The sequence below is a fragment of the Fukomys damarensis genome, unplaced genomic scaffold, assembly GCF_012274545.1.
Source record: "Fukomys damarensis isolate Sample0158 unplaced genomic scaffold, DMR_v1.0_HiC HiC_scaffold_15, whole genome shotgun sequence".
In the NCBI taxonomy this organism is placed as follows: Eukaryota; Metazoa; Chordata; class Mammalia; order Rodentia; family Bathyergidae; genus Fukomys; species Fukomys damarensis.
This window is the reverse complement of record NW_022900927.1, coordinates 57,080,207-57,107,558: the sequence shown is the minus strand read 5'-3', so window position 1 is coordinate 57,107,558 and position 27,352 is coordinate 57,080,207. Positions and strand designations below refer to the sequence as shown.

The following is a 27,352-nucleotide window of genomic DNA, read 5'->3' as shown; positions in this document are numbered from 1 at the left end:
CAGCGGGCGCCTCGGGATCGGAGCGCCTGGAGGCCAACGCCAAGGAGAGTAAGCGGAGACGCTGGCTTTTATTTTAAAATGCAAATCCCATCACGGCACTCGCCGTCACGGGCTCTCACTGGGAAGCGCCGACTGGTGCGGCTTGGTACCGTTCCGCCCGCACGGCCCACATCTCTCACAGGCCCTAAATAACCCCGGCCTGGCAAAGGCCAGCTCTTCCACGCTCCCTGCCTTTGCACACGCTCCTCCCATCTCGGGATTCCTTCCTATCTCTTCCAGCTGGGAGACATCTTCAGTCGGGAAGGCCCAGGTCAGCCCCCCACACTCACTGCCTCTCCATGGTGTTGTCTCGGGGTCTCTCCCGAAGGTGCGAGCACCATGTCCACTCCGGCGCTTCCCATGATCTGCTTTCAAGACAGGGACTCACTACGTCGTAGCCCAGGCTGGCCTCGAACTCATGAACATCTTCCTGCCTTACAGGTGTGCGCCACGATGCCTGCCTCCCATCCCGTGGTTTTTTGGGGGGGAAAACTGGTTTTCATATCTGTCTCCCCATTCGGCTGCTGAAGCCCTGCCCGGGAGCATGTTTCCAGTGGAATGGGTGAACAGCTCCAGAAAAGGCGGAGGTGAAAGCATGGGGCCATGTCCATCGGAGGCAGACGCCTACCTAAAAGCAACCCGGGCAAGCTCTGAACATACGCCCCTCGCTTCCCCATCCCAAGACGAAGGATTTCAAAACTAAGTCTTCCCAACTTCATCAAGGAGTGAAAAGGGGGGTGGGGCTGCGGATTTAGCTCAGTGGTTCCACCGCCTGCCTTGCAAGTGCAAGGTCCCGAGTCCGATCCCTGGTACCACAAAAAAAAAAAAAAAAATGTAGGTAAGGAATGAAAAAAAGAACTGCAGCCCACTGGGAAACTGCACACCCACGGTGACCGCAGCACTGTGCTGATAACCAAGCACGGACTCAGCCTCGGTGTCCAACCGCAGAACCGGAGAAGGAACACGGTAGCGGCACAGTGGAGCACGACTCTGCCGTAAAGAAGCTGGATCACGTCACCGGCCGCAAAGTGAGTGGGGCTGCAGCCCCTGGAGTTCGGGGAAATAAGCCCACCTCGGAGAGGCAGAGATTGTATGCTTCCTCTCATCTGCAGAGTCCGGGGTTTGGGCGGGGAGCGCGGGGAGCTGACCTGAAAGCAGAGGGGAGACTGTTGGAGAAGAGGAAGGGAAGAGGAGGGCCAGGGTGGACATCGGGGCGCAGGCGTGTGTAGAAAGTGGCTCGGTGAAGCTCGTTACTCTGGGATTCGCACGCACGATGAACAGCGCGGCTCTGAAGACCCCTGCGGCGGCGGCACGGTGCGGTTATCCGCCGGAAGACTCGGCTTAGGCGGGCAGCACCACGGCCTCGCACCCTCTCTGCCCCAAATCTCACTCCCGGCCCTGAGTCGCAGCCACTCCTGCCCGGGCCTCCAGAGGCCGCACAGCGCAGGGGCTGGGACAGGAAGAGGCGAGAGAGGCATCCGGGCGCCAGGCCTGCCCATGCGTAGCTTTGGGTGTGGGGCTCCAGGACTGAGCGAATACGGTCACCCTTGCCTGCGGTTATAGGGCCCTTGTAGTTTTAAGTCGATAACCACGAGGCAGTGAGTTTTTCCTTAAGTTTGTGTAACTTTCATTTACATACGTGATGTGTACCTAAGTAGTATACACTTCCAGATCTCACAGTCTTGCCCCTTTGTTTAGCATTTACTGAGCAACTATTATGTGCCAGATGCCAGGTGAGGTAGACGCTTGAGCAACAAGTGGTTCTGTGAAGTTGCATCCATATAAACGGGCGTCCCTAACACAGTGTGGGAGGATTTATCCACACAAAGGCTCAACTGGTGTTTGTGCTGCCTCAGCCTGCCGCTATGCTGGGCTCCGTGCCCATTCCCTCTCTCCTGATCCCCAGGCCAAGCCATGAGGTTCTCATCCTGCCCTTTCTCAGGGGAGCCCAGCAGGGACGTGGTGCGAAGGTTTGACTTTTTTTTCTTTGCCCTAAATTTGTCAAAATAGTGATTGAAGTCCGGCGGGGGGTTTCCCACGACTGTAATCCCAGCACCTGGGAGGCTGAGGCAGGAAGACTGCCACAAGTTCACAAGTGCGAGACCAGCCTGGACCATTCTGAACTACATAATGAGACCTTGTCTTTCCCGTGTCTTCTGCACATGTTTCCATTATTTCCCCCTCTATCCATTTTTTTAAACTCTGGAATGAGCTACAGTATACCCAGGACGTATAAAAAGAATGATGTCCCCACGCCCGTCTGTTCCGGCAGGGAAACCTCCCTGTTAGGGCACGTCCCTTAGGGGCTTTTCATATGGGAAGGGACAAGACAAGCAAGTGTCAGAGGCCACCTGGGCCACAGATGTGGAACTCAACCCATTCCACAGCATCGGCTGGGATCATCCATTACTAAAGTTTTTTTTTTAAGTGTGTGTTTGCTTTGTTTTGAGACAGGGTCTGACTATGAAGTTCAGGCTGCCCTTGAATTCATTATGGAGCCTGGACTGGCTCTGAACCCGAGGCAATCCTTCTGCCTCAGCCTCCAGGGTGCTGGGGTCACAAGTGTGCACCACCACACCTGGATTTAAAAGTTAATTGGCAGTAAACAAAAATTTCTTTGGTTGTAAATGGACTTTGGGCAGCACGATTGCCTACCTGGAACTCAGATATTCCAAGGCAAAGAAAATGAACACCCGGGAAGGCAGGGGCACTTGTGCCTTTGGAAGGAGCCATGCACAGACCAGCTGGGTTGAAATCCATTTCCTGGCCCAAGGAGCCTAGGCAGGTTTCTCAGTCTTGAGTTCTCATTTGCATAAGGAGCAGGTTGACAGCAGGACCTGACTCACAGGGTTGGCATCCGGTTTAAAGGAGAGCAGGGCAGGAAGTGGTCAGCTGAGAACAGTGGGCGCCTGACAGGAAGTGCCAGCCACGCTAGCTGGCCGGGGCCTCTGAGGTGGCTTCCTGTGCAGATCTGAGACCAGGTCGGGGGTGAGGGCTCCCCAGACCTGAGCAGTCGCTTCCATCCAGCCTGGAAGGTCGCTCGCTGCAGAGCCACAGAGAAGCAAGACTTCTTCTCTCTGATACCTTGACTTTAAACGGGGAACATGCCAAGCCTCTGGGCGCTCTGCCAGCAGGCACAACAAGGACTGTTTTCCCTCTCGGCCGATTCCCATGGTACAACTAAGAACCTGGGGGGAAAAGCAAAACAATCTGCCATCTGCTTGGCTTCCAGGCAGGGCAATGAGCGGGAAGTGCCTTTCCAGCTTAGTGTGGCTCTGCACCCATCAGGACTAATTAATCGCCGCATTGAAGGAAAGCACCTTTAGCATTTCAACGACATAATCATATGCAATTACAATCGTATGAAGGAATACTTTATAATTAATGATGTCTTCACTTCCCTGAAATGTGTAATCCTTATGTCTTCAGTTCCAAAGAGGTTGGCAGAAAGGAGGCACTAAATATAGATCCGGACCTAATATTTAAATCAGTGTTTAATTCACCTTTCAATGCGAACAGGAAAGCTAGGACAGAAGTGTGTGGTTATTACGCCTCCGAGCCTTCTTGTCTACGGAGGTTCAATATTCAGCAAGAACAGGTGCAAACAGACGTGGTCAACAATTACAGGGCCTGATGCCGTGATCCTAAAGGGCAACAACCGTCCTAACAGGCTCATTGTTTATTCCTCAGAAATGCATTAAACTCACTCCAACTTCTGATGGGTTTGGCAACTAGGGTCTACTTTTACTTAGCAAAGCGCTCTGTGACTTAGAAGGGAAATTAGGGAAATTTCTCGCCAAGCTACAAATACTATCAGTATTATTATTATTCTCATTTTATAAATGGTGCACTAAGATCTATGGGCTTAAAAGCCATGGGCCTAGTCGGGCGTTGTGGTGCACGCCTGTGATCCCAGCACTCAAGAGGCTGAGGCAGGAGGATTGCAAATTGACACCCAGCCTGGGCAACTTAGGGACTTAGAAGCTGTTTGGAAATAAAAAGGAAAAGGGGGCTGGAATTGTAGATCAGCACCGAGGCCCTGGGTTGGATCTCCAGCACCGCAAAAAGAGAAAGAAAAAGAGTTAAGAGAGACAGAGACAGAGATAAGAGGAAGGGAGGGAGGGGAGGGAAGGAAGGAAAGCAGGTCACTCGCCCGCAAAGGACAGACGAAAAAGCTGTGGGAGGAAAATCGGACTCCTAGTGATATCCAAAGAAGGAAAAGTAAAAGTCCCTATAGCAGCTCCCAACACCCCCAAAAGAGAAGAAAAAGCCTCAGCAGCCAGTAGTTCATTTACCAACTTGATTCCCAGCTCAACGTCACCCCCTTCCAGCAATAACCAGAAGGGGGCGCCACGCACCCAGGCTCACCTTGTCATAGTAGTAGCGCAGGGCTCTGCTCAGCTTGTCGTAGTTCATATTTGTCTTGTTCTTCCGGAGACCCCACAGCTTGGCCACCTCCTCAGCCTTGAGGAGCTTGAACTCACCATCGCTGGAGGTCCAGCAGATGAGGTGCTCGTGCTTCTGGTCCAGCAGTAACTGCAACAGGAACTGCCACAGGGTGATTGCACTCTCCATACCTGCGGGAGAGGGGCAGGTCAGGGAGGGATGCGGGGCCCCAGCCCAGCCACTGACATCGCCTCCCAGCCCAGGGCCACCGTCCAGCCTGGCTTCACTCGTGATGCCTGGCCCATCTCCAGTGAAATGCTGGCTTCCAACCTGAGCGCGGCTTCAGGGGCCTGGGGCAACAAGGCTGTGGTAAAGCCATGGATGCAAAAGGGTCCTTTCCTGTCACGCGAGCTTCCTGAAGAAGAGACTTAGCTGCAGTACTCAGCATAGCCAGGAAGCTCATATCCCAGCACCACGCCCGGGGTAGCAGGTGAAAACTTGGTACACGTGGTGGCCGTGAAGATTCAGCCACGGCCTTTTGAAGAGACTTTCATTTTCCTAAGCACTTGCCATGCCACAGGTGGCCACAGGGTTTCCCCCCAGACTTTGTAGGTGCTGCTCCTTCGGCCGAAAATGGTTCCCTGGCTTTGGAGCCTGCTGAATTCCTCACGTGGGGCCTGCTGGGGTTTCTCAACTTCAGGCATGAAGATTCAGAAAAATGAGTACCGACCCAAAATACTCATACAAAATGAGTGCTGATTCCCAAACATCCGTAACAATATCCCAAGCAACCCTCCGTCAGGGCAAGAACTAGGAGCTTCCCCTATCACAGCAGGCAGAGGGTGGAAGCGACAGCGGCCAGGAAGGAGGACCTGCACTCTGAGAGACCCGGAAGCCACGCGGACAGCACTGTGCTCTGGGCCTGCGTCTTTGCCAGCTCCACGATGCCGCGTGCCCACTGCTAACGAGTGGGAATCACCAGAGGGTGGCACCAGCCTCGGCCCCCGCCCCCGGGGACCCAGATCCTCGCCATGCACCCCACTGTGCGCTCCTGCATCTTCTCAGCATCGCGGGTGCCACGGCAGTGCCCTCCGGGTACCCACGGGCGTCTCCTCGGCTCTGTGCCCACTTTCTTCTCACCCACACCTGGCTCTAGGAATTGCTAACAGTTGTCTCCAATCCTTGGCGTCTTCTTGGCCAAGCACTTCAGGTGGCTGAGCGTTTACATTTCTCTGAAGCTTTAAGCCGTGTCAGGTGGCACACACCTGTCACACCCAGCCCTCAGGAGGCTGAGGCAGGAGGATCCACATGTGTTCGGGGGCTGCCTGGACACAAGGTGAGTTCAGGGCCAGCCTGAACTACATGGCAAGACCCTGTCTCAAAAGACCAGTAATAAATAAATAAATAAATAAATAGCTCTGAAAGTTTAGAGGCGGATGTTCAGAGGAACTGTTCAAAGGGAAAGAGAGCTGGGGGCACGGTGATCTGGGCAGAGGGTTGGTCCTCTGGCTGGGGTGACAGATGGCAGAGTGCCCAGCCACCACTCCCTCCAGCGCATTCCCACAGGGCAGCTGGGGACAGACGCACCCCACTGACTAGGTCACACTCCCACCAGCCAGGCCTCTGCAGAGCTCCAAGTGCGGCCTGGATGGCTCTGTGGTCGATGGCTCTGTGACTCCAGCACAGGGACTGAGGCCGGCATGGGGGTCCCCAGTGCCCCAGCTCTCCCTCCCCCAGTCCCTGCAGCACCTCCTTCCCACCCACTGACACCTGGGCTCTGCCCTGGGACCTGATTTAGAGGAAGGGACGACAGGCCCGTTCTGAGCCGAGGTCTGAGGAGACAGCCCTGTGCCATCCCTCCCAGCCTCCACGACTGCCGTGAACCTGGCCCCCCAGAACTGGACACACGACCCGACGTGGCCAGCCCAGAGCCAAGGTCCAGCCACCCAGGGTCAGGACCAGCATCCCTGCCTATGAGATTAAAAAATAAAGTAAGTGCTGCTGTAGCCAAGGACTCTTGGGATGGCTCGTTACGCAGTGACATTGCGTCAAAAGCTGACTATTACACACCCACATGTGTTTACGCACGTGTCACACGAGAGCTTAGATCCCTGACATCGAGGTGCATCTGGTCTGGAAAAAGCCTGCCACCGGGTGGGGGGACTGCACAGCACCCAGATGGGGTCTCACAAGGGGCTGATGGCAGCCATGGGATGCTGAGGCAGAGGCAGAAGGAAAGTGGGGAGGGAAACAGGCAGGAATGGGGATCTGGCCGGTGACTCAGGGCTCAGGTGCCGCCCAGCACTGACCTGGTCCCCTCTCCCCTGCTCTCACGGCCGCAGGCCCCGGATCCTGCGACTACACGAGTATGTCCCCAACTTCAGTTCCGCTGTTCATTTTAATTGTGATGAAACCGAGTTTCATCCTTCTGGTTTTCACACAACTCTAGGCATTATATGCTTTCACACCTGTCCAGCTACAGATTCTGCCCTTTGAGATGTTGGAAAAGAAAAAAGTACTAGCCCTGTGACGGGGGCACACCCTTCGGGGGCCGCAATCACTGTCCACATCAGCAAGTCCAGGAACAACTCTCCACCAGCAAAAGATAAAAGCGACTTTCCTTCTAAATTAATTCCCAGGTGCCTAGAATCCTGAATCAGCTCTGACAGTCACAGCACACAGGTACGATGAAGCCCACCCTATCTGACAACACTTTAAAAGAATATAATTCAGCCAACGACTGCGGTTTTCGTTAATAAAAAGCTCAAGAAAGCAGGGCTACGAGAGACTGAGTCCCACACTGGGTCTGATACGTTCTCCTGCTACCCTAGCCCGCTTTAAGTTTGTGTTCCGTCAGCTTCATTTCATTGAACTCACCGCTCATAACTCAGTTTAAGATCTGCAGAGCACATGGAAGAAAAATGAGAGATCTTTAAGAAAAACTCCTCAAATCAATTTTGTACTTTTGTATTAACGTGTCCCCCGTGCACACAGGACGAGGCTCCGGCGTGACGATTCCAACACAAGCACAGGGCGTGCGTCGGTCAAATCAAGGTGATCTGCACTGCCCTCCTCTGGTGCCCTGCTGTTCGCAGCCTCTGAGTTCTGCCCTAGATCTTTATAAACCATATAATGTCACCCCTGTGCCGCAGAACCCCCAAACCGTACCTTCTCCCTGTGCGTACCTGGCGCCCGTGCCCAGGCCCTCACCTCTAGTACTACTGTACACAGCCAAATTCCTTTAGCTGCCGAGAGAACATGCCCAAGTCATTTGTTTCCTTCTAGTTCGAAAGTGCTTTTTTATTCCTTTCCTTGTCCAAACCTCATGTGGAACGTCTAAAATTTTATCGGGTATTTGAATGTCTTTACTCTAAATCAAGCACTGTCCTCTTGAGGACGATCAGCCCACTTTGAGAGGCACACAGCTCTGTCACAGGTGGGATCAGGACCATGCCCAAAGGGTCCCGTGTCACGGCCTGGTACCCAGCTGGCACCCCTGGGAGGCAGCAGACACTTAGCGGGAGGGGCCTGGTTGCAGGAAGCAGGACACTCAGGGCGTGTCCTTGAAAGGCACCCTGGGCCTGGTTCCTTCGCTCCCAATCCTTCCCCTCTCTCCTGGCTTCCTCTTCCTCTTCCTTCTTCTTCCTAGCTCACCCTTCCTTTCTTTCCTCCCCTTTCCCTGCCCCTTCCCCTCTTCCTGGTTGCCATGAGGTGAACAGCTGAGAGTCTTAGGGCCTCACCTTGAGCTGTAAACCATGGGATCCAGCAACCGTGGACTGCAGCCTCTGAAATCGTAAGCCAGAAGAAATCTTTCTCCTTCAGGCGGACTTTCTCAGGTATTCAGACATAGTGACAAAAAACTACCTCGAGCCCCTGCCTTCTGCCTTCCTCTACACCCCCGTCCATCCGGGCTTCTCACAGTGCTGACCCCAGGTGGGGGACAAAGCAGCTGTCTGGGGCCCCCCAGCTCTCTCCCGAGGCTGCAGTTACCTACTCTTCACCCCAACCAAACGTTTGCCTCTGTAATTTGCAGCTGAGATCTTGCCGTGGTGCAGCGAGAAGACTCGGCACGCCAGGACATGGAGAAACCGGACCCCTCCACACGGCCGGTGGAAATCTGCAGTAGTACGGCCACCCAGGACAGCTGCAGGGGGCTCGGCAAGACGGTGAGAGCAGAGCTATCTGCAAACCAGCAGTCCCACTGCAGGGCGAGGAACCATAGGAAAAGAGGCCAGCACGTCAGAAAGATGCCCTCATTCTCACGTTCATTGAAGGGTTATTCACAATAACCAGAGCCAGACTCAACCTAAAGGCCCATCCATGGGTGAGCAGGCAAGGTAAGCAGGCACCGTGTAACTGTGTGTGTGTCTGCGTATGTACAGCCACATATCTGTGTATAGTTACATATATAACGGAGTACTATTTAGCCATGAAAAGATGAAATCTTGCCACTTGCAAGGACACAGAAGGTCCTGGAGGCCACTCTGCTAAGTAAAATAAGCCAGGTACAGGAAAACACGTACTGCATGACATCCCTCATGTAGAATTTATGAGTCAGTGTCACCGAAGCGGGAAAAGACAAGGGTTGCAGAGGCTGGGGACAGGGAGACTGAGTTACAGGCAGGCAGTGAGTACAGCCAGCAGCTGTACATTTGGTATATTTTGTATATTGCCAAGGGCTAGAGGAGAAACTTTCGTTGGGTGCAATCGACACGTTAATTATCCAGATCTGATCACCACGAACGGTAACATGTATCAAAACCACGCCCTGCACGGATGAACACATGCAATTTGGATGTCAATTAACAATGATAAAAATAAAAGCTGCTTGTCAAGTCTGAACGATACACATAACTCCTTCAAAGGAGCAACGGAAAAGAGGAATGTGTCTGCAGTGCTGACAGATTGCCTCTATTACAACTTTTATTGTCACCTCCCTTAAATGTAAGTGACGTAACTGGGTAGGAGCTTATCAAGATATATAATTCTTGCCAAAAGAAAGAAAAGAAAGTTAGGGACAAAATGCATCCCTTCTGTGCCTCGTTCAAATTAGTGACTGATCTCACACACGACCGTGGTGTTTTATTAAAACCTATCCACGTCTTACCAGACGAGCTATGACCACGCTCCAGCCCAGGTTGATTTGAATAAGATGTTTATATATTTTACCCAATTAAAAACTCCATTCTCATTCCAGTTCTTTTTAAATGCTTACTGAGGTACCTTGCAGTACTGGGGACTAAGCCCCAGGCCTTCCCACTGAATTATGTCCCCAGCTTTTTTTTTTTTTTTTAAGACAAGGTTTCACTAAGTTGCCCAGGCTGGCCTTGAACTTGCAATCCTCCTGCCTCAGCCTCTCAGAGCACTGCAATTACAGGCATGCCACACCACGCCTGGCTTTTACTGCCTATCTTATAGCAAGACTCCATCTGCGTGTCTGGCCGTGTCTCCAGTCCAGACAGCACCCAGCTCTTCCCTGAAGCACAGCTGGTTTCTAACCTGGAAGGTGAGAAAAGGAACAGCTTTCGCCTCTCTGGGAGGCCGCAGAGTGGGCAGGGGACTGTGGGGACCAAGGCCAGCACCCGTGCTGCCACCCTTTCTGTGCCGCAGCACCCTCACGGGCAGAAATGGAGGCGATCGGGACCAGGACCCCTCCTTCTCCAGGGTTACAGGAGCCACCACTGCACCGAAACCAGACCTGGCACACAGTCGGTACAACCTCTGTGCTCGCTGACATTCCTTTCTAAGCAACAAAAGAGAAGGGCGAGGATTTAGCTCAGTGGTGCTGCCACCTGCCTCGCAAGAGCAAGGTCCGGAGTTCGATCTCCCCTACCCCACCATACCCCCAAAACACACACAAATTAAAGGAGGCATTTGTAGAGAAATCACCCCAGAGCTCACTTCCACTGTGGTGCTCTGTTCAGCAATGGCCCTGGTACAGGCACTGCCCAAAGAACGGTGGACTGCACGGTGCCTGGTGTTTGTTTACAAGGCGCCTTGGAAGATGCTTAGGTTTGTTTTTCAGAGAATTTTAAAAAGTCTTGCAGGGAATGTGAATTCCCTAGCGCCTATTCTGACTCCAGTTTAAAAAGTCAGGTATGGACCGGGTGTGGTGGCGCACGCCTGTGATCCCAGCACTCGGGAGGCTGAGGCGGGAGGATCTCTGTGAGTTTGCGACCAGCCTGCTGTGATTCTTTCTGCCCTCTTTCTGAGTTTTCAACTCTGTTTTTTTAAGATTGCAAATAATATGCAAATAGTTCTCTGTGTGTGTGTGTGTGTCTCTCTCTCATCCTTGATTTATGGCTAGGGTTATAGCTCAGGGCTAGAGTGCTTGTCCAGCTTGCCCAAGGTCCTCGGTTCAATTCCCAGTACCAGAAAAAAATAAATTATACAAATCTCTCATCCATTCTTTCACTCGGACAGAGACTGAGAGAGAAAGATGCTGCAGGTGGAATGTACCGACCCTGTCTCCGTTCCTGTGGCCCCTCAGCTTCGGGGGGTCCCTAGAAACGCTTCCCTCCTGTCGGAGGCGGCTCTGCCTCCTGTCGGCCACAAGGTGGCGCCAAGCGTCCTAGTGTGAACCGGGTGCACAGACCGGCAAGGCAGGTTTTTGCTTCCATTCTTAGAAGCGGAAATGAAGTGCCCACTTTTCTCTCTGTCGGTGGCAACCTAAAGCGTCCCGTTGCACGTTCTCAGTTTTATTTTTAAAGTTGCACGAAGGTAGGAGTCGAGGGGCAGAAGATCACCTCTGCATCTCTTAAGATTATACAAAACAAATGAGCGGTCGGGGGAGACAGAGACAGAAACCCAAACACAGGAAGAGCACCGGTGTGTAAGGAAATGCACAAAGAGATCCCCAAACCTGTAGCATTGTGTTTGTTCAAACTCGCACGGTTGGGGAAATGAGGATGAGTCTGAACTGTTCCTACTGACATCTTTTTTTTCTCTCTCTTTCTCTCTTTTTGTGAGGTGAAACTACAATGATTGCAATTTTCTTTCAAAGATGATGCTCGTGATTGCCAACCACCGGAAGTAAAAATAAGTGCACAGGGCCAAGTCTGCGTTGAAGCTTTTTCCATCAATTAACAAATGTTCTAATTCTCAGTCACGCTGTATGTAGATATTGATCATTTCTTAAGGGCCAAAGAGAACAGGAAAATAGTGGAATACGGTACTCAGGCCGTGGGTCTGGCTTATATTTATTTACAGTTTGTGATGTTTTCTAAGTAACTCTTCAATCTGAGGAGAGAGGAAGATTTTTCAGGAGACATCACTGACAGCCACTGTCATGACAAAATATCCAGTTTACTGGGTGGGCCTCTCCTCTCCTTCGGAAATTTGTGGTGTAAATTAGATTCATCATGTGAACTGATTCACTGGTGACTCTATTTATTCATTTATTTATTTTTGCAGTACTGTGAATTGAACCTAAGCCTGTCCCACTGAGCTATATCCCGAGCCCTTCTTTACATAGAGACAGGGTCTTGCTAAGTCATAAAATTGCCCCTGTTAGGCTTGAAATTGTGATCCTCCTGCCTCAGCCTCCCAGGGTCCTGGGATGACAGAAACACAGCATCCATGCCGGGATTTTTATATGGATGAGTGTTCTTTGGAGAAGTAAAATGGATAGCTACCCTGACCCTGGCTGGGGAAAGGGTCTCTGGGCCACTCTACTTCCTCCTGTATCTGTAAACTCAAGCCCTTTCCCACCCCACTCAGCACCACGCACCCAGCCCAGTCTGAGCCCACATTTTCTGAGGAGGCCCCTGTGGAGACGGGAAGGGGCCTGTTCTCACTGCGGGCTGCCTCACACCTCTTTGATCTCTAACTTGGCGACATCCCAAAACTTCTTAAAGTTCCTGGGCTTGGAGAAGAGGTGTTCCATCTGCAGACGCAGTAACAGGCCATCCAAGAAGCGCACACCTCAATTTCAACGCAGTAGGGCACAGGAAAGCTCGCAACAGTGCTCTGCACATTATAAGCCATCAACAAGGTTTTCACCAGTGGAGCTATTTCCTTTTAGCCATTATTTTTATTTTTTGTATTCCAGGCTGGCCTTGAACTCACTAACTCAAACTCTAAGCGATTCTCTTGCCTCAGCCTCTCCAGTGCTGGGATTACGGGTGTGCATCACTATGCCCGGCTTATTTGTGGCTGTTATTTCATTCGAATCAGCCAGCAATTCCAACCTAGCACCTGATGAATACTCTGGTACTCAATAAAAAAGGTGTGCCATGAATCACAATCCTTTTAGATCTCAATTTCTTTACCCTTAAAGGTAGGATTGTGCTGTCTGACTTCACAAACTCCTCTAAAATAAGTGAAAGGGTCTAGTTTGGGTTTGCCCATCAGGAGACAGATGCATTCCTCCACCATCTGTGGTGTCTTCCAACCGCTTGGACCCTGCCTGTTCCCCCCAGGCCTCGAAGTGTGCAAGCTGCTGTCTTCAACACACACCTCCCTTTAATGGCTTATTGAGAAACATCAGACAGGAGTTTTACTGGGCAGTCAAAGGCACACAAGCCTGCCAGATCAAAGCAGGTGACTGGGCCCCCAGCCTCCCCAAATCGGGGGCTGCAGTTCATTACAGTTGGCTGGTTAACCACACCCAGCTCCCTCACACAGTGACGAGCCAGGAAACAGATTCAGAAGCCTTGGGCGCTGGGGGGGGTGCTTTTCAGGTAACCAACCGTATCACAACGGCAGGCCACGTCTGGAAAGATGAGTAGGCCCGTAAAGAGCAGCGGCTCCTACAACCTGGGACGGGTTCTGCCCCCAGCCCTGCCTGTGTGAGTGCAGGCCTCTGCTGGTCACGCTTTTTCTTTAAACAGATGGGCTCTTCCTTCCCGGGTATGCTGGGCCTGAAACCTGAGCGTTCACTTTCCTTGCGATTGTCCTTGCTGTCGTGTTGTTCACCTGCGTCTTATTCCTGGCTCGGAGCACGGCACCCTTCAGTTCTCACACTTGGTAACACGCAGCTTCCTCTTCTGCAGGCTGCAGGGAGGAAACTGGAAAATGGGCCACAGGAAACCTGGCCTCCTACATCTGTCCCACTTCGCAACTGCAGCTCTGGTTTCATTTGGTCTTGTGTGTCGGCTCTGTTTTAACCCTGCACAGGACGATGGCCAAGCTCTGCTTTCTCCACGGATGCCGACATCCGGCTGCCCAAGAAAACTCAGAAAATGTGTCGCCTCCCCCAAGTGATTTAACCCAACGAATTCACCAGTGAAACAAAGACACTAAGCAGAAAAGGATCCATTAGATGGGCTAAAGCTACCAATAAATCCCCAGTGAAAATTCGAGACCATTTCAAACGCAAGACACAGAAGAGGTCATTTTAGAGAAACACAATCACTAGCAGTCCGAGCTGTTTAATCAGTCTCAACTTGCTAGGCTTTGATAGAGGGCATATTAAAAAAGTGTAATGGTTAAGATGCTACTTCGTGTTTTCTAACATTGTCACAGCTGTGAGGTTGAGGTCTATGAAATTATTGTTTCTACTGGCCCCAAACAGTTAAATATCAGTAATACCACATGCTTAACCTAAAACCTGGAACCATACACATAACGTAGCTATAGACACACACGCGTGTGCAGTCACAACCCTAGGGTGGGATCTTGTTACATTTAGTTCATGGGCCCTTTAGGGAATCTAACTCTTTAGTGGAAAACATACATACACCCACATATACCTTCACACAGGCACATATCCACCCACACACACTCATACGTACATAACTTCAGCAGGGTTTGCAGAGCTCTAAAGACAATTTACAAGGTCTGAACCAGGAGCCATATTCTGGGTAAAACAAGCGACATCCTCAATGCGAGCAGTAACAAGGTTCTGTGGAATTCTCAAGAATAAGGTTTATACCAAAAGTATTAATTAAAAAAAAAAACACCACTAAAATTAATCTTCTAAAAAAATAAGGTTTAGACCACGAAGTCCACCGCCATAGGACTTCTCCTTTTCATGGTGACCTCCGATGTACCAGGCCATGGTGTGCTCTGAGCGCTCCTACCTGTGCTGTCCAAATTTCATGCCCTCAGTTCACCATACGTGTGAGGAAGCCATGATTTAAAACTGGCAAACCCCCAGCTCACGGCCACAGGAATGTTAAAGGCAAACAGAGGTGCCTATCCAGGAACTTGTGGCTCCCAAGCCCGGGTCCTCCATCACCGCACAGAGAGGCTTGACCTCCCACGTCACCTCACTGCAGCAGAGGGTCTCGTTCCAACTCAGAAGGCTTCTCAACATTCCCACGAGGGACTGTGTCAGGAAGTGACTGCGACTAGTTATTCCAGCTGGGTTCCGTTCAAGGAAGAATCTTTGAATCTATTGCCCCACGACGGTTAAACCAAGGAAAAGTCTGGGCTACAGGTTCACACAGGCTCCACTCAACACAGAATATCCAGGCTGGCTCTCTCGAGGATGAAACAGGACACGAGATGCGTTGGGTTCTAGAGCCGAGCCCCCTCTGGGTTCTAGAGCCGAGCCCCGTCTGGGTTCTAGAGCCAAGCCCCCTCTGGGACCTGGAGAGACCGGCCCTTCTCAGCGGGTGCACCCAGGATGGTGGGACAGAAAGTGGAAGTCATAGGGGAACCAGGAGAGCAAGCCTGGCCTCACAGAAGGACCCCAAACCTGTGTGCGTCTCACGTCACTGAAATGAACCATGAGAACCACGCCATGTGGGAAGAGGGACAGGCTGGGAACCCTACTGAAACCGAGAGCAACAGCACGTGCTTGGGACCTAGCACTCAGTGAGGCCTCAGCAACTGTCCTGTAAGACTTAATCCCACAGGGCTGGGGTGCAGCTCATGGGCAGTGCACCTGCCTAGCTTGTACCCAGCCGTTTGTTCAGTCCCTGGCACTGTGAAAGACAAAGAAAGTCGAAGAAAAAGATGGCACAAAACAGACCTCCAAAACGCTGCACTGGGTTCTAAACTGGCAGAGTTTGGAAGGATCACGACACACCCTGAAAATCCAGGGTACTCTGCCGTCAGCAAAACCTTACCACGTGTCCTTCAATGCAAGCTTCCATCTAAAGAGCTTCATAATCTCTTATTTGCACTCCCCTCCCCACCACAATACTAACAACTCTTGTATTTACAGCCCTTTGCTTGAAGGGAAAATCTTCTACCCAGTTTTGTTTTGTTTCATTAATATTAATCCAAGCCAATCCTGAGCATTCAGGGGAAAAGTTGGAAGTCAGGTTATACAAATTTTCCTGACAGCCAAAGCCTTCAAGTTGGAGACAGGGACGGGGATTTTTCTCTTCTAGTCCCCTTGTTCGGAAAAAGGGTAAAGACAGACCCAGTCCTCTCCTTAGCTAAGGGTTAGCAAACTGAAAGACTTGCTACGCTTAAAAGTATTTTGGAAGTAAAAATATGTAATTGGGCCAGGGGTGTAGCTCAGTGGCAGAGTGCTTGCCTAGCATGCATGAGGCCCTGCGTTCTATCCCTAGCACAGGACAAAAACCAAAACAAAACAAAACAAGATAATTCTTGGATCAATACATTGTGGAAAGGGCCAGAGATTTAGCTCAGTGGCACAGAGCCTGCTTCCCAAGTGCAAGGTCCTGAGTTTGATCCCTGGTACCACAAAAAACAAAAACAAAAACAAAACATTATGGAAATAATCTTTAAAATAAGAGTGTCCAGAAATGTTTTCTTACACCTATAGCAGTCTTACCGTTAGAAAGGCCTGGTTTACTTATGTACTCGAGAATGGTTTAACAAAGATCCACATACAGGCAATCTCACATGCCACTCCACGAAAAGGAAGCCATAATCGCTCGGATAAACTTGAAAGCTTTACTGGGCTCAGAGAGAAGCTGGTAAAAGTGAAAATCTATACCCAACGCAGTGAGAACACTTTCTGCATGATACAAAGTGATGGTGGTTTTTCCACATCCAGAAACTGAGCCATTTCCTGCCAAAGCATCCTCCAAACTCTTCCATTGTGTTGAAACTGTAAAATCTTTCTAAATCAGGACTTCCTCCTATTATGCTGTAGAGGCGTCTTTCTGGGAAGGGTAGATCCAAGGCAAAAGGTAGGAATTCCTGCAGCACCACCCAGTGGAAACATTAGAAAAAAAAAAAAAAGGCAAGATAAAATGTGTTTAAAAGAAAGAGACTTGTCTCAGCTACTCTAATTAAAAATTGGGTTGCCGCTTTTTTTTTTTTTTTGCCATCGATGACAGTCCATGACAATCTGTGATACGAAGGGAAGATAATGTGTTTAAAAGAAAGAGACTTGTCTCAGCTACTCTAATTAAAAATTGGGTTGCCGCTTTTTTTTTTTTTTGCCATCGATGACAGTCCATGACAATCTGTGATACGCGCTGTGACAAGCGACCTTTCCCATCACACCTGCCCCGTGTCCATCACACAAGGGTGTCCACGCCCTGAGAGACACCAGGGTCAGGAAGGGTGGCGCAAGCCCGGGGAGGAAGGCGACCCAGGTGGGGTCAGGTGTGAGCCGCGACACCACACTTTCCGCTCAGAAGGATTCCCAAGGGACACTGGGCTCCGGGAAGTCTGCACAGCTGTGCTCCCCGACAGACGGGGCGGGCGTTTCCAGGTGGAGAAAGAGGTAGGAGCCATCTGTGCGCCTTCCGCCTCCACTGGCCCGGCTGCACCTGGTGCCAACCACCCCAACTCGCGCACAGCGATTGATCAGAGCCCTCCCTCCCCTGTGGCTCATACCTCTCTGGTCGTCCCCCTGCCCCCCCAAAATAACTTCCTCTAGCCGTAGAATCACTTCTGCCCCCCCATCCTACCAAGGCCACTGTGGGCCCCACAGCCAGCCCATAGGTCGTTCCACTCCGTCTAAATTTCATTTACTGCCACAACCAAAACACATTTCTCTTCGTTACTGCTCACTTCTCACGCTCGCGTGACACACCAGGCTGCGATTTTCTAGGGGCCTGGAAGGAGCAATAGGGACCTTTGACCTTTTTCTTCCAGCTTTTCTTCACAGAAAGCGCTGGTCAAGGAGAAAAGTCATGCTCTTCCCAGGGAAACTGGAAACGTTTCTTCTCCATAGCACTTAAAATAATACGTTATCGCTTTTTCAAATGGTGCGAAGATACAGGAAAGCATGCCAGTTGGCTGATCTTGACTGCTGAGCAGTGTATGACTGAGTTAAAACTTGGTGGCCCGTTAGAACTGCTGATAATTTACAAAGGGTAAATAGTATTATACATTTTCTTTCTCTTTCTGAAATTAGTCATTGGCAATGTCAAGATTCGGCTGGATGATGTTGACATTAGCTAGTTTTTTGGTCCCACGACATATGGTACTGTCACAACACGGCCATGAGTTACTGCTCTTTGTGAACGAGGTATCACCAGTGACATCCTGTTTGGAGATTTTGAGAAGCACAAAGAGTCCCTCACAGGGCCAGCTGCCTAAGCCAGGAACCAGACTCTTCCGGGCCTTTAGGCCCATGGTCACTGCAGCATCACAGACTTTCTGTGGTGTGCCGCTCGCTGCAAAACTTTGTCATGGTTTAGGAAACGCAAATGCTAGGCATGAACTTTCTACAAAAATCAGGTCTGAGAACATACTTGCTTTGGAAGAGATCTGTACAACGCCGTGAACCTGGAGTCTTCAATGTGTCGTCACCGGCTCGCGCGGTGGGCATCGGCGCGGGATTTTGCTGCGTCTGAAGTCACAAAGGCAGCAACTGCTCTCTGTGGCACTTCTCTCGCCCCGTGCATGTTTCCCCCTTGTTTTTCCACCTGGACATCGGGCCTCGCGACACATGACAGTTCCTGCGCCAAACGCGGACGGTTTATTCCAAATGTAAATAGCTCCTAACAATGTTCTTCTTAACACGAAGTGAAAACGTGATGGCGTGAAGATAAAGGAACAAGCAAAAGGCCTCTCAGCTTTCACTGCATCTATTTAAAACCACGCCGGAGTTGTAGACAAACCACAACGGGCTGAACGCGGTTAAAGAATCTTGGTGTGCCTAGTGGGTATTGCCATCCCTAAGCAAACTGTTGTAAAAACAAACACAAGTGATTTCAAAACAGAGCAGTCCTCTCCAAAGCTTCATGCTTAAAATCTATTTTTGATTAATCGCCAGCACATGCACTGAATTACTGAACAAAATAACATTAATGGACTCATCAAGTGGCTGCCCAATGAATGTGTCATCGCGTCGGAAGAAGGCTGTTTCACAAAGGCCACCAAAAACGTGGTGTGGAGGAGATCTCGACAGGCGGCATCAGCATCAAACATCTTACCTGTACCCAAAGGAACCACTGCCCTCAATCCCCACATAGAAATTTGTCACCCACTAACTTGGCTAGGCGCTTTTTGTTTTTTTGCACCAGGGATTGAACTTGGGTTCTTGAGTTTGCAAGGCAGGAGGCGAGGCAGGAGGCGGAACGACTGAGCTAAATCCCCAGCCCTAGGCACTTTTGGTAATGCTGCATACAGTCTGTTCGTCTATTCCTCTTCTGATATGCGGTATCATTGAAAAACAGTGAAAGAAAGCAGTGCGTGTTTAATTGAAAAAATTACAGTAAATGATACACTGCCATTATCCCTTTCAGAATGCTCACCCTCATATCAAAGAGACTCACCCCACTTTCCGCAGCAGTTCTGGAATCCTCTTTCATGAGTGTCTTTGATTGCCCTGTCGAGACTACTTTGATGTCCTGAATTGATTCAAAATGTTTACCTCTCCTGGTCATTTCGACCTTGGGAAAAAGCCAAAGGTCTCACAGCACCAGATCTGGTGAACGAGGCGGATGAGGACACAGCATGTTTTCACGAGCCTGCCTTTCCATTGGGCGGCACTCGGCACAGCATTCACTGCATTTTTGATCACATCTCGTAAAGACGCTCATGGAAGAGGTCTTGCAGAACTGCTTCAGAAAGTGCAAAGAGCAACGGGATAAGTGTGTTCGAAATAAAGGGGAGTATTTTGCAGGGGAATTAACGGCAATGTGTCTTTTACTATAATAAATCTTAAAATGCAAACATTCGCCATACATTTTGATCACCCTTTGTAATTATTAAGCACGAATATATTAACTATACAAAGTAACAATGAGATCTGGATTTAGACAACTGCGTTTAGCCCTTACTCAAGAAAATCATCCACTTTATGTTTTGATTAGGGAAAATGTTTCAGTCAATCTGGTGCATATAAATCTTCAAAGACAAGGTCCTAAAGTTTCTGTTTTCTTAAAGACAAATTACTGGGCCTTAATATTTAGGTTAAGAAAAAATCAGAGGAAGTGGCAATGCTGAAAGATGCTGTTCTTGTGGTTCAGCTCTGATTTAAATCAAAACAAGGCAGAAGCTCCCGATCTTTGGAGAACCACCGGATATTTGGGTGGGTTTGAGCTGAGACGTCTTCAGACATCTTTACCCAAAGGCATCTTAATGCTCTTCAAAGTATCCCATTTACTCACATATCAGAAGTGCAGAACTGAGAGCAGCAGTGACTAAGTGGACTCAGCGAAGCCAGGAATGACTGACTGGCGTGTGTCAATGCTGAAGAGGGTTCACCCAAGGACAGCTCCCGCCAGGCGGGTGGCACAGATGTGACAACGCACTTCTGCCCCGGAGCATTTGGAGGCATTGTTCTAAAATGCTTCAAAAAACAGAAAAAGAAACCATCCAATGCCCTCCGGTCTAAATGATCAATATGTGGGAATTGGCTCGGAAACCACACCAGAACGCTGGCAGAAATAACTTCCCCACTGTGCCTCAAGAATTCTGGGTTCCTGGTCTAAGACCATACCAAAACAGTGAGGTTGTGCACCTCACACAGTCTTGCAAATACTGCCAAATGGATTGGTCCTTTCTCCACATTTTATACTGAGAACTTAGAACTTGCTGAAATTATCAGGAATCTAATTCCTGGCAATTGTAAATCCAGGTTCTCACCTGACAGTGAAACAAGGATTCTTCCAAGTAGAGAAGCTTATTAAACACTCCCAGATGTGCCCACCCTGTGCAGAGAACTAGGGCTCGAATTCTACACAGGCAGAGACCGCGGACCACAAACCATCCCATCCTCTCAGGCTCCTACACCATCTCTCTTGCAACCAACCTCTCTTGCAACACCAGCAAATGCATGCGTACAAGCACCTGCACAAAAGCCTTTTCCATGCCAGTCACTTTCACTTCTTAACAGACTCCAACAGTAGGGCTTGTATTTCAGCCTCTGAAGGCAAAATCTTTCCAGACTCCAGCAAGAAGTTACACTTCCGTCTCAACAAGTATCAACCACAGAATGGTCCTCCTAACTCTTGGGGTCAGGATAATCATCTAACACAGATCCTGCCCTTTCTTGCTTTCCATCTTTCCTGGTTCAGCATGGTCTTTTTGAGGCTGGTGACGACGTTCAGGTTCAGATAGTATGGAATTCCCCACAGTTAATTCCGGAAGCTCCCCAGACACATACCCTGGAGTACACCCCGGGCCTTACACACACAGGTTTTCATGTAAGTGAAGAAGGGCTCTGAACTATGATTATAATGGAACTCAAAAGTGATTATCAGGGCTGAGGATTTAGCTCAGTGGTTCTGCCACCTGCTCACAAGTGCAGATCCCGAGTTTGATCCCCAGCACCACACACACACACACACACACACACACACACACAAACGCAAAGATTACCTAGGGAAACCATGTGTGAAACCTTGGTCAGCTGAAGACCTCAATAAAGGGTTAATGATGCTTGTTCTAGAACGATTAGTTCTAGCATGGAGGGGACTTTATATTTCAATTGTTTCAAGCTGAACTACCCTAGGGATTACTTAGTTACCAACCAGCCATTCTCAGTATAGCTGCACTGATATCAGCAACAGAACTAAAGTTCGTCTTCTCAAATACACTAACCTGATTTCTGCACATCTGCTTTTCTTGGAAGTCTAGACAAAAACTACCAAAGATGGTACGGAAGATCTTCTTGGCTTTTTATGGTTTAGCCAATAGATTTGCCTGTTATTAATCCCAGCAGTTTACTGTCTAGCAAAGAGTTAGATTATGCATAGAGACAAAGAGACTTGTGAAATGCAACACAAAGGAAGGAGGTTGTATGGACAAGGCCAACCCCGGCGCTGTTTTTTTAAACTCTCAGAACGCAGTGAGTTACTACACAAAATGCTGGAGTGGATCCAAGGGTGAGACAGAGACGGAGACCTAGAAGCTCAGCCTGTTAAGCACTGCAGATGTGCCGTACGTCACAACGTGGGGACCCCGCGCTGGCCAGATCTAATGGGTTCGCGATTTGGACTGTGGATTCGGAAAACGTGGGACACTGCGGTATCGCATGCACTTACTTCCTGAGTTTTGGAGGCAAAGTGCTCCCAGTCCAATCTCCAGAAACACACATCTACCTATGTCCCATTCCTGTGCCTATGTCTGACAGCGAGAATAGGAGGAGAACGTGGCTAGTGAGGAAACCTGTAAGGAAAGCTCTTGGCAAGGACCCTGTAGGCCAGAAATGGAGGACTTGGGGAAATGTAGGCTGGGGACAAAGAGGTTCACCCAAGGGTGACAGGGAACAGCTGAGAGAGAGCTAACTGGCTGGGCACAGTGGAGGTGACCGACACTGGGGCAGGGAAGTCCCAGCAGAGAAGGCCTACAAAGGCCTAGTGGCAGAGGGCACAGAAAGCTTCTGAGGGACCGAGAAAAGACCATGTGGCTGTCCGAACCACAGTCTGCAGCTTGAATTAAGCATTTAGGTCTTTATCCTGAGCAGAAGCCTCTGGAGAAATTTCCAGAGAAGGGTAAGGAGATCAAAAGTGTACCGTGAAAGATCAGCTCCCACTCCTGATGGAGAGGGGTCCAGACAGCGAGAGGGAAAGGGGAACCCTCAAGATGCAGCATAGTAGAGAAAGAGAGAGAAAGAGAGAGGATGTTCCCCAAGACGATCAAAGGGAGGAACAGGGACGTGGACTTCATCTGGTGACAACGGAAACCTGCCCTGGACCAGAGGCCTATCTGGCTCCCAAGAATGAGGGCACCGAGGGCTGTCAGAAGTGAGTCCCTCTGCCACAAACCACAAAGGAGGACCGAAGGACAGCTGGTGGAAGTGCCTTCAACCGGGTCCTCCACATCCAACACAGAGCCCAGGTAAAACAGAAGGGAAACTTTCTGGGGATTCCTGTTCTCACTGTAAAGCACGGTGCTAAGTCAGCCATCCGGGGAGAAGTGCAAAAAACGTGCAGCCTGCTTTCATAACTTGTAGAAATAGTTATTTACTCCAAAAGAGTGGTACACAAATAGGACTTCACCTTGAAAGACATTAACCCAGCCTCTTCTCTTCATTCAGCCAGGAGACTGAGGTGTGGAAAGATTAATGTTCCCTCAACCCTGCTAGCTTTAAAGGAATTATTTTTTCCTACAGGATACACACTACTCTTGATTAAATTTGTTGGAGGTATTAAATGATATGGAATAGGTTTTTCCTTTTATTGTGTGAGGAGGAGATATACACACTCTAATGGTTTATTTAATTTTTTATTGTACAAAAAAATAACAGTTCTGATAATAAGAAAATAACAGTAACAATAGTTATACTGCAGTATATTATCAAGGTGGTCTGGGATTTAAGAATCAACTCGGTAGAGGGGCTGGGGATTTAGCTCAGTGGTGCCGCCACCTGCCTTGCAAGCACAAGGTCCTGAGTTCAATTCCCGGTACCGAAAAAAAAAAAAAAAGAATCAACTCGGTAGAATCCTGAAATTGCCGTAATGAATCAAAAAAAACAGCCAGGGATATTTTGGAGTGCTGAAAATTTTCTTTATTGGAAGAGAGTGATATATGCACGTATACAATAAAAATTCAGATCTATGTATTTTAATTATGCCTCAATTTTAAAAAAACTGTGAAAAAGATATCACAAGTCTTTTTTCTTTTCTTTTCTTTTTATTCTGTTGCTTGAAGCCCTAATCGCAACAGTCTTAAGATCTAGATATGTGCACTTTATATCTATCCCATCACACCCGTATAATTGAGGACTGTGCTTGAATACAACAGCTTTAAAAATACTTATGATACTAATTTTAGATTACATGGGTAAATTCATCTTGGTCCAATTCAAATTAGAATACAGTAATAGAACTATCATCTTATTTTCTTTAAAAACATACAAATAAGTCTCTTGACCAAGTTATAAAATAATTCTATTTAACTCTTAGAATAATTTAGTGATTACTTTCCAGGAAATTTAAATCAATAAGTAGTCATAACACTCATTCATGTGGCAACTAAAACCAAATCACAGTTTATCAAAATGACCACTTCAAACTTTATTTGATAACTGTTGATCTGTATGTAATTTCCAATAATAAATGAAAGACTGATTTTCTTTTGGTTGAAGGTAACGATCGTGGAGAGTCAAATTTCTGCAAAGAATAGTTTCTTCAAAGACTGAGTAACCTACTATTTTTAAAGGCCTTCAGAATTTGTTAAAGGAAGGTTGAGCACAGACACACATACAGATAATTCAATTTACCAGGGCTGCATTATAAGTGGCAAAACCAGAGCTTTCATGGTCTCAATCAAAGCAGCCATGAGAAATAGCAATCTTGAGCTGGAAATCAATTTAAAACACCAATTTCCAAATTTGGAAACTCCACAGATCTAAAATGAAGCAGTAATAAATAAGAGCCAAGAGTACCAAACACACCTTTCTCTCCCTTTATAGTCTGACAAGGTCCAGGTGGATTGTGAGTTCAGCCTGGTTTCTCCTCTCTCGTCACTTAACATTCTATTTTGATGTGTCGTACCCTGTACTTCCTGTTACTACATCTTGATATTCTCCTGCAAATCATGACTCACTCTTAAATCATAGAGAGACTCATCAAAATCCCAAATTTCACAGCACATAGGAACTCAGTCCTGAGAGGCAGCATTCTTGGAACATTACTTGAACCACAGAGGACAAAAATATCCAGCAAGTCTGTGTAGAAGTTATGTCAATCCCTCTCTGAGTCAACATGTTTATGAGATCAATAAATACAAGCTCTACGTGTGGTAATTTGGGCCTCCGTGCTCCTTATTAAAACGTGTTACATGATATGTTAAGTGAAAATTGGTTACAAAACAGAAAGTACAGTGTGATTCCAAATAAAAATTTTTATGTGTGCGCATGTGCCTATGTGTATGTAAGCACACATATGCATTTAAAAAGACTACAAAAATATACATCAAGATGTTAGCAGTAGGATCATGGGATATGTTTATTTTCTTTTTTCATTGAGATTTTTCTGTATTTCCTAAGGTAATTTGTGTTAATATTTTTCACAACAGGAAAAAACAACTAATCTTCAGAAAATGCCTTTGGGCTGTTATGCCACAAATCAATCTACAAAGGCAGAGAGGAATTATGGGTAACTACGAGATGGAAAACTTGCCTGGAACCGTCAAGAAAACCTGAGGAGCATGGGGTCGGCCGTACAGATTACCCATGCTGCTCAGGGGCATGGGAGAAGGCCGGCCCCTAGGAGGGGGTCAAGAGGGCAAGACAGAAATGAACAGAGCCTCCTGCTTTTAAAAGGTACTGAGGAACCCTAAGTGTAAGAAACATGGAGGTGACTATGTCATTCTGTAGACCTGGAAGGGAGCAAAGATATCAATCAGTAGCTATTACCTATTCACCCTCAGTTTAAAAAAAAAAAAAAAAAAAAAGACGACACCAGGAAGTCACATCATTAAATAACTTTTTAAAAGTGCTTTAGGTTTGTCAACAGGCCACACTTGGTCACCCTCACAGCACCGTATTGGTGATCCAAATCAGACAGATAGATAAACATAATGGTGTGGCCCAGAATTTTATAATCCTCCATCCGACAGCTAAGAAAGAATACCGTAATTTATATACACTGCCTGGAAGTCCTTTAAAAGCAATTTCAGGGAAAGATTCAAGTTCCCAAAGTTATTACAAATATAAATTTGAATATGATCTCAGAGTTACATTTTCTGTATGTTAGCAGTTTTGAATTAATTTCTTAAATAAGAAAAAGAAGGTGTTCAGTAAATGTTAAGGTTACTTCAAAACCCAGATGCAGCTGAAAACATGCTGCCCCACCAGCCCCAGGCTGCTGCCATCCGGGTCTAAAAAGTGTTGTTACTAAGGGTGTAAAGATGCTGTCAGGGGGGAGCTTGGGACATGGACTGACTCAGGGCCACCCTCACAGGGCCAGCACTCACATGTCATTCTGTTGCACACCACCAACCAAAGAGAAGAGGGAAAATTCATACACAGCCTATTACACAGGTGGCCAAGGACTTTTCAATGTCCTGTTTGTTGAATGAATATATGTAGGAGAGTTGAATGAATGCATGATTAGGGTAAACACAAGTCTGCCCACATGGGCACTACTGACAAGGAGGGCTAAGGAAGTCTTTGTAGGGGGCTTCTCTGGGCGTTGTCAGATGTTGAGCGGCATCCCCAGTCTCTGTCCACTAGATGCCCGTGGCATCCCCTCTTGCTGTGACAACCGAAACGTCTGCTGAGAGGCAAAGCGACACCTGGTTGAGAACCACGGATGTAAGTGAACCTCATTCAACCCAAATAACAACTTGTTCAAATGAGGAGCTCTAATCTCCTCCTTTTTATCCCATGGAAATGTACAACCTCCAGTCTTAGGGAACTCTTGCAGGATGATAACCACCCTTGAGAGCTTTTTCTCATCTAGTCTGTTTTGTTACCCTAATCACGGCTTCAAGGGGACGATTTGCTGAGCACCTACTCCATGCCAGGCGTGGAGCAGGGGCACCCAGGCCTGGCCACTGATTCACCCCTGATCAGGCTTGGCATGGCTGTTTTGGGGCTCACTTTACCACTGTCAAAGAAACGCCAACACCCTCAAAAGAGGCAATCAGTCCTTGCTGATCAAGGGACCTCATCCTTCCAGTAGGGTTCTTTAAAACCTTGCCATTTTTAGTAACTCAATGCATTTCTAGGCAACATTTAAAGGCTTTTATAAAAAAGGCTGGAGGACTGCACTATATTTGGCATCAAAAGGCCATCATCCTTCGCATGGAAAGGCCATCACTTTTCATACACAAGGGGTTTTGTGAGCAGGACAGTTACTGGAAACTCTACTACACTTAATGGACAGTCTCCTTAACTGTTGGACCCTAGTGCCCTCCTAACACAATTTATAATTTTATAATCCTCATAAATTCAGACTCCTCACTGACCTTTTCCAAATAAATGTGTACGGGGGGGGGGGGGGATCAGAAGGTATTTCGTTGGGCAATAAGGTTCAGAAAGCAATTTGGGCTCATTAATAGATGCCCGGAACATGTTGGCCTTCTCAGACAGACCGCCCACCACACACACATCAAAAAAACACAAAAAACAAAACAAAAAAACCCAAACAAAACCAAACCAAAGACAAAGCACAGATGGGAGGGGATGGGTGTGTGTGAGCTGCCAGGGCAACAGAAACCACACACACACACACACACACACACACACACACACACACACACTCACAAAGAAAAACCTTTAAGCTCGCTGCTCAAAATCCAAAATGGCCAAAGTGACTTTAAAGTTTCTGAGACGCTGCCCTAAAAAGGCTCTGGGGTGGGGGCGGAGAAGGCACCTCGAAGTAAATAAGGCAGTAACTTGTCTCCCTCTCCCGGGGCTGGGCTCCCCAGGCTGACAGCCACTGCACAAAACTCCTCCTGTGCGAGCAGCGGAAACTCCTAATGAGATTAGTTGGTGTGTGTGCAGACATTACTTAGCAATGACTAAAGGGGCTCTCTCTTCCTGCAGCAGCCAGTGGAAAATTCAGGGAACTTTTTCCCCCTGCAGCAGCAGAATCCATTTAACCCTCTCCCCAGCCAACTCCAAAAACAGCTCGGCCTCCGCTTCTCGTCTGCCCCCACTCGGGGCCGGGGGACTAGGGGGAGTTAAAGACCGGCCAGGGGCTTTCAA

At 48.5% G+C, this 27,352-nt stretch overlaps 1 protein-coding gene across 2 annotated transcripts in view; it reads right to left on the bottom strand.

Annotated features, from left to right (window-relative positions):
* The window catches only part of Elk3 (ETS transcription factor ELK3), a 53,946-nt gene that overhangs the window by 25,473 nt on the left and 1,121 nt on the right, over positions 1-27,352 (bottom strand). For both annotated transcript variants that reach the window (XM_010629166.3, XM_010629165.3), the window contains exon 2: positions 4,408-4,616. In XM_010629166.3, the coding sequence (XP_010627468.1) occupies positions 4,408-4,614 (207 nt within the window). In that variant the 5' untranslated portion in view covers positions 4,615-4,616. The remainder of the gene's footprint in view (positions 1-4,407; positions 4,617-27,352) is intronic.